Source organism: Neovison vison, chromosome 5, assembly GCF_020171115.1.
Source record: "Neovison vison isolate M4711 chromosome 5, ASM_NN_V1, whole genome shotgun sequence".
Taxonomy (NCBI): Eukaryota; Metazoa; Chordata; class Mammalia; order Carnivora; family Mustelidae; genus Neogale; species Neogale vison.
This window is the reverse complement of record NC_058095.1, coordinates 17887044-17897549: the sequence shown is the minus strand read 5'-3', so window position 1 is coordinate 17897549 and position 10506 is coordinate 17887044. Positions and strand designations below refer to the sequence as shown.

General features: G+C 56.8%; 1 protein-coding gene across 1 annotated transcript; it reads left to right on the top strand.

Moving 5' to 3' along the window:
• Nucleotides 1-1637: 1637 nt before the first annotated feature.
• On the top strand, nucleotides 1638-8075 carry ACBD4 (acyl-CoA binding domain containing 4). Its single transcript, XM_044247734.1, is given in 11 exon segments — nucleotides 1638-1691; nucleotides 2074-2203; nucleotides 2442-2562; nucleotides 2633-2717; nucleotides 3009-3129; nucleotides 3376-3462; nucleotides 3779-3849; nucleotides 3941-4016; nucleotides 4593-4636; nucleotides 4638-4724; nucleotides 7359-8075. Coding segments are annotated over 10 exon segments (906 nt in total). The 5' UTR covers nucleotides 1638-1691; nucleotides 2074-2115; the 3' UTR covers nucleotides 7485-8075.
• The last annotated feature ends 2431 nt before the right edge of the window (nucleotides 8076-10506 follow it).

The window sequence follows — 10506 nt, the reverse complement described above, 5'->3', positions numbered from 1 at the left end:
CGGGGAGAGGAGGTGTCGGGAGCAGGGAGAGAGGGAGGGACGAGGTCGGGAGAAGGAGGGACCCGGAGGGAGGGGGCGGGGCCGAGGACGGCGCCGGGGGAGGTGCGAGGCGGGGAGCCGGGCGGGGACCCCAGCCCGGGAGGTGTGTCCTCCGCGAGGTGTGGGAAAGGAAGGGGGCTGGCTAGAGTCACCCCGAATCTCCGTGTCCGTCCCCCGCTTTTGAGTCCTCCTCCCCATTCTCCCAGCGATCCTCGGCTCCCGGCCCCACCGATGACCCAAGCCCCTATTCGGGGGTGGAGGGGCCAGCGGAGGGGCGAGAGCTGTCCTCTGGAACAGACACTCTCTGTTTTCTGGATCCTGACTGGAGGAGGACTTGGGACCCCTCTCCACCTTTTCCTTCCCTGCCCCTCCGGGAGCTCAGAAGGGAGCCAGACAGGGGAGCGGGGCTGCGGCGCAGCTCATCTTGGGCCGAGGGTCCTCGGGCCTGCCGGGGAAGCCGAGAGAACCCCGAGAGCTGAGCCAGGCGGGAGGGCAACCCAAACCGGAGGGGTGGGGGAGCGGGAAGGGATGGGTGGGTGTAGCAAGGCTCTGGCTATGACGTCATAGGATTAACCCTCTCCGCGCCAGACCAGGTGTTGGCCCCTCGGTTTCAGAAGTCTCAAAGTGGAGAAGATGGGGAAGCACTAAGTCTAGAATCCCCGGCTGAACTCTGATTCTGGGTTAGAGGCTTGGATGGGCTGGAGCCCCAGTGGGCTTTCGATTGCCCCGGGGAAGGCCGCCGTGCCCTGTGTAGGTGTCCGTGACATCAACCTGTGGGTGAACGTCGGGTGTGAGTCCAAGTGGCCGTCTCATGTGACACCGTCAGAATATTTGTGCTCGAAGGGTGGGATGGCAGAAGACCAACCTTGTTAGTGTTGTCTGCGGCAGCTGCCCCAGGTTGGGTGCGGAGAGCCGGGCGCACACCGCCCCTCGGCGGCGGCCAAGAGCATGGCATCTCAAAAAGAAAGCTTACTTCCTCAGGACCTAGATTTGCCACCTACTTGCTCTAGCCCACTTTCAGATATCCTCGACCGAAAGATCCAGCATCCTGGTTTCGGTCCTCACCCCTCCCGGGATATTCTTTCTGCATTTTTGGTCCTGCAATTCCTTCCTCCAGGAATGACCTTCCTCATTCCTCTCTTGGCTTACACTTACGTGTTCCAAAACTCAGCTTTCAATGACCCTCCTGCAGAACCCCTCCAGGACCCCCTCTTCTTCCAGGGCATGACTCCCCTTTTTTTAATCCCAAGCGCCTAGAAGGGCCTGAGGAACTCAGTTGGGTGGGTCGGTTCTGCCGGTCCTGGGTTCAGCTGAACCACGCAGGCTTCCACCAGGGGGCGCGAGGACTCTGCGTCGTTTTACTATGTCCACCAGGTGGCGCCTCCTCCCGCCTCTGGTCCCCACAAGGTTGGGGAGCCGGCCCACGGATACGCCTCGACTGATTGGGAAACGCACAGCTAAACTATTTGCATAATCTTGAAAGGACCGCGCTGAGTGGTTGAGGTATAGTAAAAGAAGCTGAAACGGGCTTTCTCATTGGTTGAAATTTTCCCCCTGCGTCCACATCCCGGTCAGATTGGGCCGGGAGGTCAGTCGGAAGCCTCCGGCTAGTGGCGACAAAGGACCTAGGTCCGGGTAGTGGGTGCTGCAGGGTGAGTGCCTGACAGCCGAGCGGCTGGGGTAGGGGACCCCAGGGCAGAGCGGGTGGGGGACCAGAGAGGGAGACTGTTGACCCCGCCCTGACTTCTCTTGGCTTGCCAATTCTCCTGTTTAGGAGTTGGAGAAGTGCATCTACAGAGGGAGGGACAGAGACCCGTGGCACCTGCCTCCACCCACCCACCAGGGTCCTCTCCGCCCACCCTGGCCCCACCCATGCTCCCCTGGGGTTGGGAAAGTAGCCTTCTCACACTTCCCGGGGTGTCTTACTCAGGTCTAGAGCTTAACTCGCCCCGTTGGAAAGTGATCAGTGGCGTCCGGAGGTGTGTGCCAGAGTGGACCGTGGAGGTCTGCTCACACGGAGGCTTGTTCTTGCAGAATCACTCAAAAGTGGGTCCCCTGAGCTCGGAGCCACTGGGTATGGGTACCGAGAATGAAAGCCCAGAACCGGACTACCAGAAACAGTTTCAGGCCGCTGTCCGTGTGATTCAGAACCTGCCTAAGAATGGTGAGGGCACGGGGACTTGCCTTTAGGGGTCTACAAGATTGGGGGTCCCTGCAGTTGATGCAGATAAGTACGTGCCTGGGCTACTCTGGGGATCTCATCTCGCTATCTCTGCCCATTACAAGGGTGGTTCTCCCCCCACCTCCAAAAGTGTTGGAGCTGGGAGTAGCCCCAGGTCTGTCTCCACTCTCTTGGAGTTAGGGGTGATGCTCTGCCTTCTACTTCCCACCCGCCTGCCTAGGCTCTTACCGCCCGTCCTACGAAGAGATGCTGAAATTCTACAGCTACTACAAGCAAGCTACCATGGGACCCTGCCTGGTCCCCCGGCCCGGGTTCTGGGACCCAATTGGACGCTATAAGTGGTGAGCTCCCTACCGGCAGGGCAAACAAGCCTCAGCTGCCAACCAGCCTCTCACAGCTCTCTGCCCTCAGGGATGCCTGGAACAGCCTGGGCAAGATGAGCAGGGAGGAGGCCATGTCAGCCTACATCACTGAGATGAAGCTGGTGGCACAGAAGGTAGGGAAAGGCCTCGGGCTTCTTTCTGTCCCCGAGGTCCCAGCTAGGTGGCCTGTCTTCTGCCCTTCTGGGACTGACCCCCATTATGTTTCCTGCACATTGACACACCTGTAGGAATTCCCACGTTCATGCTCTGTCCCCAGCCCTGCCTGTCTCTGGTCCCTGACTGGGCACAGGGTGGAGAGGCATGACAGGGCAGGAGCAGGGCAGAGGAGATCAAGCTCAAGGGGGGGATAGGAGGACAGTGGTAGGAGGGACCAGCCCCTCCCCAACAGCCCTCCTCCCCCACAGGTGATCGACACAGTGCCCCTGGGCGAGGTGGCAGAGGACATGTTTGCTTACTTCGAGCCCTTGTACCAGGTGATCCCTGATATGCCGAGGCCCCCGGAAACCTTCCTGAGAAGGGTCACAGGTCAGGCCTCCAGGCTGTGAGCGCCACAAGTGCTGAGTGAAATTCCCCAGGTCCAGGCGAGGGGACTGCTGCTCAGTTGGAGGGGGATTTGAGGGCAGAGGGCCCCAGGTGATGTCCCCTGACTCCAACCAGTGCCCCTGATGGAGTGGGTCTCAGACAGAGCTCATGACTGATGGGGAGCAGGGGCCAGTCTCACTGGGAGGCACCAGACTCTTCCCACCCCCACCTCTGGGTGTGTCTCAGCAGGCTGGAGAGAGCAGGCCCTGAATGGAGATGTTGGGGCTGCCCCCAAGCCTCCCTGCCTCCCCAGGGAACCAGCACCCCCAAGTCCAGGTCAGTGCTTGGGCAGGAGGGGCAGAGAGCCAAACCCAGAACAGGGGTGGGTGGGGGGCTTTCAATGGGGTGGGTAAGGGGAGAAGGCTGGGCGCCACACCCCATGCCCACAGATACTGAGACCTGCTGTCTGTGCAAAGGCCGAGGGGCAGGTTCTGGGATTCCACTTACGGGACCTCGCTCCTGGGACCCATCTCTGCGTCTTGTGGCAGTGTCCCTAGTGTGCCCTGGACACGTGCCTCTGTCCCATCGCACACCCCTCTCCTTCTTCCATGGCCTCCCTTTTGTCATTAATTTTACCTCTTTCCCTGCCCAGAGTCCCAGCCACCTAGGGACCTGGACTCTGAGGTTTTCTGTGATTCCTTGGAGCAGCTGGAGCCTGAGCTGGTGAGACGACCCCTGGTTCCCTGCCTTCCCCACCCCACTGTCCCCCGGCTGCTCGACCCCCACCCTGGCATCTTGTGCCTCATCTCAGCAGGTGTGGACAGAGCAGAAGGGAGCCCCTGAAGGACAGACTGACACCCGGAACAGCTCCAGGCTCCCTGCAGAGAGAGGTGAGCCCTTGCCAACCCTTCACCCCCTTCTGCCTCTCCCTCTGGTTCTGGCTTTCCCCTGACTGCCCTCTTGGGGCAGAGGTCAAAGTCTGGCACTGGGCATTTGCCAAACAGCCAGACACCAGCTTGGATGGGCAAAGTCCCTGCCCGGCCCCCTCCCTGTGTCCTCTTCCCATGTGAGACTGTCAAAGGACAGTGATTTTTGTTTTATCTCCTTCTAGAACTTCCAGTGTGCCATGCCTCTTAAGGGGCGCTTTCATAAATATTATCTCCTTTATTCCTCTGAGTAAGCAGCCCTGTGAAGGCAATGTCCTCTTCCCCTAATTTTCAGATGACAGAATGAGGTTCAGAGAAGTTTCTGGCTTACCCAGAGTCACACAGCTAAGGGGCAGTGCTGGGATTCAAATCCGTGGGAACCTGTTACTCAGCCACTCGGATGGACTTTATAAGAGAGGCACTTTCCAAGGGATTGCTCTCTAGTATTACTTTGCCCCAGACCTGCCCTGCCCTGCCACCATCCTGTCCCTAGCTGAGTTGCTTCCTGAGTCCCCTTCCTTGTGTGTCTGTGCTGGGCAGAGGGCAGCGTGCTGGGGCCCCAGGAACTGGACACGTGGCTGGTGGGGGACAGTTCGGGCACTGCAAGAAAGCATGCAGGACGTCCAGGCGAGACTGCAGAGCCTGGAGAGCATGTCTGGCCTCCCGAAGCAGGTGAGCTGCCCCCAAGGCCCAGGGCATGATTGAGGCAGAATGCCGCGGGTCTCTACTCCAGGCCCCTCTTGGAGCCACTTCCGTCTTTTTGTCCTAACTCCCCAGCTGCCCACATCTCTGACTTCTGCAGAGGGTGGTGTGGCTTGTGTGATATCACAGCATCACAGTCCAGGGGACTGAAGTGCTCCCACCCTGGAAGGGAGAGTGGAAAGGGCCCTCCTCTCCTGCTCTTACCTCCCTCTGCCAGAAGAGCAACTGAGCAGGAGGTCTAATTGCAACAGTCTGGAAGGCCAGGATGTGCCTGCTGTTTGCACGGGGGCTAGAGGTCCCTGTTGTCCCTTTGTCAGGACCCAGATTTAGGGTTTGCTCCCAAACAATTCAGCCCGTGCACCCCTCCCTCTCTCCCCTCTACTTCTAGATCTGCTTGCCCCTTACACCTGGGCTCCTGGGCGCCTGCACCGTCAGCTCCCTGAGCCCTTACTGAGTGCCAAACACAGGACTTAACATTATCTCATTTAACGCACACAACCCGATGAACTAGGTTTGCTTTTCATCTCCTTTTACAGGAGAGAAAATGGAATCTAATAATAATCCAGCCTAGAGGAACCTCACAGAGCTGCTGTGAGGGTTAAATGAGATAATGCCCCCACCACCACCCCTCCCCAGGAAGGTCTTCTCCAATGGGCTCCACTGTATACTATTACCATTATTATTAACACCAAGTGATGGAGCCGGGAGTCGCCCCAGGTCTTTCTCCCTCGGAAGCCGGGACTCACCGTGGACTCCGAGTGGGCCTGTTCTTGAGACGCCTGGGGTCATGGGGGCAGGAGATTGATGAATTGCTGGATGTGCGGGTTCGCCTGAGTGACCCCTGACCCCCTTGACACCGTGGGTGGCAGCCAGGGGGTAGGGATTTTGCCTCAGATTCACCTTTCAAGGCCCACCCTTTCGAGGCCTTCTCATTTATGTGACCTTTATTTAGCTAATTTTACATGCCGAAGATTTTAAAGACTTCCACCCCAAAAGAGCTGGTTTTCCAGCTCTAAAAATAAGAACATTCTAGTACCTAGCCCAAATGACAACGATTTAGCACACCCAAGCCCTTCATACCATCAAATCCTCGCTCCAAACTGAAATCCAGTAGTCCTGAAATGGCCTTTGCCAGCTGCTCTGTCCGTCCAGTCCCTGGGGGGCACGTGCTGCAATGGGCTCCTCTGTCCTTTAAGACTCCTTTCGTCTAGACCTGCCCTGCTTCCTTGCTACTGACTTATCAGGTCTGGGCCAGTGCTGTGGTCCTGGAGAATGTTCCTTTTGGGTCTTTCCGATGACATCCTCATGGCTGGCTAAGTTTACATGACCAGATTATGTCAGATGTGATGTTCTTCACATCGGGGGGACACGGGTGTGGATGTCCTGCCATGAAGGATTCTCGCATGGACCACTCGCATGGATGAAGGGGTGAGAGTTGGGTCCCATCACTGTTGGAGCCAAGGACATGTCCAGCTCCCCCATTCACTCCACTGGCCCTGTGATTTTTGACAATTGATGGATAATCCTTGCCTGGATCACTAATTTATTCGGGCAAAAACATACTGACTTTTAAATTTTATTATTCCTTTTTTTTTTTTTTTAAGATTTTATTTATTTATTTGAGAAAGAGAGAGTGGGAGAGAGCATGAGAGGAGAGAAGGTCAGGGAGAGAAGCAGACTCTCCATGGAACCGGGAGCCCAATGAGGGGCTCGATCCCGGGAGTCCGGGATCATGACCTGAGTCGAAGGCAGTTGCTTAACCAACTGAGCCACCCAGGCGTCCTGATTATTCCTTTATCGTATCTTAGGTGTCATTTTTCTGTAGTGTGTCACCCAGGATTTCCCTGAAGCTCAGTGCCTTGTGGAAAGGCAGAATAAAGGCTTAATTCTTCCTTTTTAATTACCTATTTTAAAGTGAGGAGTTGATTTAACGGCTACCTCAATAGTGACAAATTTGCCAACTTTCTCGTTGCATATCATTATGGACTAATGGATTTTAAAGATTCAGTATTTCAATCAACAGAAATTAATTCTTTGTGATGCTTACATTGTCACAATTTGTCAATGGAGACCCTTTCAAGCTGGATCCTACGTTCTCATAACGTGACTTCATTAATCTTTAAAAGCTTCCTTGCTTTCTGGTACAAGATGTCCCACATTCACCTCGACCTTCCCTGCTCCAGACCTGGAATTAGCCACTTCTCCAAGGAGTCCTGGCTCTTTTTAGCAGAGAATGATATTGAGAAACGAAAATCTGAGCACCGTTTGAAATATGTGGTACATCCTTTATCATATTGGGCGTTCAAGCCACACGAACAGTGCCAGTGCCCGAAGAGACAGCCTAGAAGCCAGTCTCTCTGACACCTGGGATTGTCCTGGGAGGAGGATGTGGGAGGGAACTGGAGGTCGGCTGTCAGGGACCCACTAGGAACTGCAGGATCTCTGCAGATTTGGGTGTAGTGCCTGCTTTGCCCCAGTTCTTACAATCTTAGGGAGGCAGGTCCCCCAGACGAAGCTCCCACTTAGTTCTGGAAGCAGATTCCTCAAGAGGCCCCAGTCGGTGCTGAAGCCTGGGCTGGCCCCTGACTCCCTCCCTCTTGGCAGCAGAGGACCCCGCCCAGTGCCCGGCCATGGCCCTTCAGGCTCTCGGGTCCCACGCTGCTCTTCTTCCTCCTGTGGCCCTTCGTCGTCCAGTGGCTCTTCCGACAGTTTCGGACCCAGAAAAGGTGACTCTCAGTGGAAGGGTCTCTGCAGCCAACTGAGGTGGCTATGAGCCCCCTGTCCTGCTGTGCCCTGAGCCTTCCTAGGGTTTAGGAGAGGAACAGCATTAACTCTGTACCCCCAACCAGTGTTTGCCTATGCACCGCTCCCGTATTGGGCGGCGAGCGGGGGCATTTAAGAGCCCATCCTCCCCCGCGACTTCACACGGACGCGTTTCCCCTCCCACCCAAACTCCCCGGTTCCCTGGGGAGGGTGTGGGAGTGGTGCACGTCCCCGCTTCTGGGTTGGCCGTGACTCGGGGGCGGGGCTGCCCGGTCTCAGCCTCTGCCCTCCCCTCCCTCTGGGTCACCTGACTCTTCTCCCACCCCAGCTTCTCCCGGTGGAGGGCTAGCTCTTGGGCGAGTTGGGACTTGGGCTGGGACCGGGAAGAATGATTGGCTGAGAGGCTGAGGGAGGGAGGCCAGGAGGCCCGGCCGAGTTGGGGGGGAGGGGAAGGGAGTGAGCTCCGTTTTGCCGGCCTCCCTCCCCCTGCGCGCGCACACACTCAGGATATCTTCATGGAAGGTTCACTTACAAATGAATGTTTCACTAAATAAAATAAGACCTTAATCTTCTACTGTCTGGGTCCCCATGGAGTGGGGCCGGAAGCCGGGTCCGGGCGCGTAAGGCACAAGCCTCTTCCCTGCCTCTCCCCTAGTGCCCCCAGGACAGTCCCGAGAGTCCTGCTCTGGAGCCGGGAGCACCGGGGCCCGGGGCCGAGGCGGGCAGGGGTGGAGAGCGGGCGGGGCGCGGGGCCCTCCGCTGTCGCCGGGGGTGGGGCCAAGGCACGGCTCCGCCCCGCGCCCGGCAGAGCAGGGTAGTGCGGAGGAGAGGGAGGCCATCCCCGCCCGGAGAGAGGGGCGGCTGCTCGTTGTCCGGAGCGCGGGCCGCCGGGATGGGGCCCCGGGCCCCCCGCCCCGGAAGTGCCCACCGCCCGCTTCCCCTCCACAGCTGCTCGCTCCCGGTGCCCCCACCCGTGACCTCCGCGCTCAGGCTTTCCCAGGGAACTTTCTGGAAGGCCAAGACCCAGCGGGGGCCTAGTCCCCGCCCCGCCCTGAGGAGTGGGGGGCGGGGCGCGGGAGCCCCCGTCAAGGTGGGCAGAGCGCCCGCGTGGGCACAGACTGTGGGTGCCTCCGGCTGCTTGGGTTCCGAACTTATTTTTCTCACCGCCTGGCGGCCTTGGTCTCCCTATGGTCTGCGACAGCCCTGTCGCTCCCTCTTCCCTTTCGCCCTGCTACCCCCACCCCCCAGCAGTGGCCCGTATTCGGTGAACCTGCCACTCTTAGCGCCTTCTAGTTTCAGTGCGGGAGAGGCCTCTGGCCAAGGGCCCCAACAGCATAGGGCCACAGCAGCGCCTTGGCCCCTGCAGCTGCCACCTCCAGGGCCCCAGGACCTCCCTGGCCCTGGTGAGGAAGAAGCAGTTCTGAAAGCCCCTTCTTGGAGATCCTTAAACTCCTGAGTTCCGTCCATCTGCCCCTAGCCCCTGGCCTTGGCCGCTACCAAGGCTGGCTATCATTTGATCCACTGGAAGCCTCAGTCACTCTGTCAGTCCTCTCAAGGTGGGGAGGGGCGTCCCTCTGGGCGGACACACCGGCCCAGTGCTCTACGGTCCGGTCCAGGGGCAGAGAGACTGAATAAACCCATGTGTTACAGATGGAGCAAGAGAGGGGCCAAAGTGAGGCTGGGGATGCAGGAACGGGTACACTAGCTGTGGGACTTGGGCAAGATCCTTAACTGTTCTGAACCTGGGTTGCCTTGTTTGTGAAATAAGGATGAAGATTATCATTAAGGCAGTCCTGGGCTTTTTGTTTTAATATTTTATTTGTTAGAGAGCTCATAAGCAGAGAGAGCAGCAGGCAAACAGAAAAACAGGCTCCCGGCCAAGCAGGGAGCCCCATGCAGGACTCGATCCCAGAATCCTTGGGATCATGACCTGAGTGGAAGGCAGACACAACTGACTGAGCCACCCAGGCGTGCCCATGTCATGTAAAATGCTTGGCAATGGGTTAAAACTCAGCTATTATCAAGGTGCCTGGCCTCTTGTTTGACGGAATTCTAGAATTCCACAACCTATCACTCTGCCCACCACTCCCCCCATGTGACAGATGAGCCCTCTCCAGTAAACTGAGGGTGGCTGGGCTCAGCTGTACCTCTCAATCCCCCTGAATGAGGGTACCCAGGAGTCCTCTAGGAGTTAAAGAGATCTCTGACTCCCATTCAAGTTCTCTGCAAAACCTCTTTTCTCAGGGAGCTCTCAGTGTGAGGGGCAGCTCTTGCTCACAGGGGGGGGTCTCCTGCATGACTGATGAAGGAGCACAAAGAACAGCAGCTTTTTCAGATGCAGGGAGTTCTTGGAAGCCCAGGAACTGGAGTGGTCAATTTCAAAACAGCTGGCATTCTTGCTTGCTTCTCCATTGGGGCATACCCATCACCAATTCCCCATGAAATCACTCCTGAGTTCTGGACGAGTCCTTTCTTTGGACACAGTGCTTGTTCTTTACAGAATGCCCTTCTTCATGCTACTGGGCCTGAAAACCCTTCATCCTCCTGAGGGAGCCAAGAAGACATGTCCCCCACGAATCCTGTCCACAATTCCCAACTCCTGAGCAGCTTGGTTCACAAAGTCTTTGCCAGGATTTTCTTCATTTGTCATTTTGGCTCAGAGTGGTTTAATGGCCTCTCCACACTGTCCATGAGCAGCAAGGATGGCATTTTATTCATCATTGTTTCTTCCTAACAAATGTTTGCTAAATGAAGAAATGAGGGCTTTAATTAAGCTAAAGCTGTTGGAAATGGAAAGGAACTAATTCCAAAGTTCTTGAGAAAAAGAATTTTTTTGTGAAAGAAAAATGACTCAAGGGTCACAAAGGCCTTCATTCTAGCAAGAATTGCCACTTAGTTGTCATGTGACTTGGACAAGTCACTTCATTTCTCCTAGTCTCAGAGATTTCTTATCTCTAAAATGGAGACAATCATTCCTACCCTCACTCAC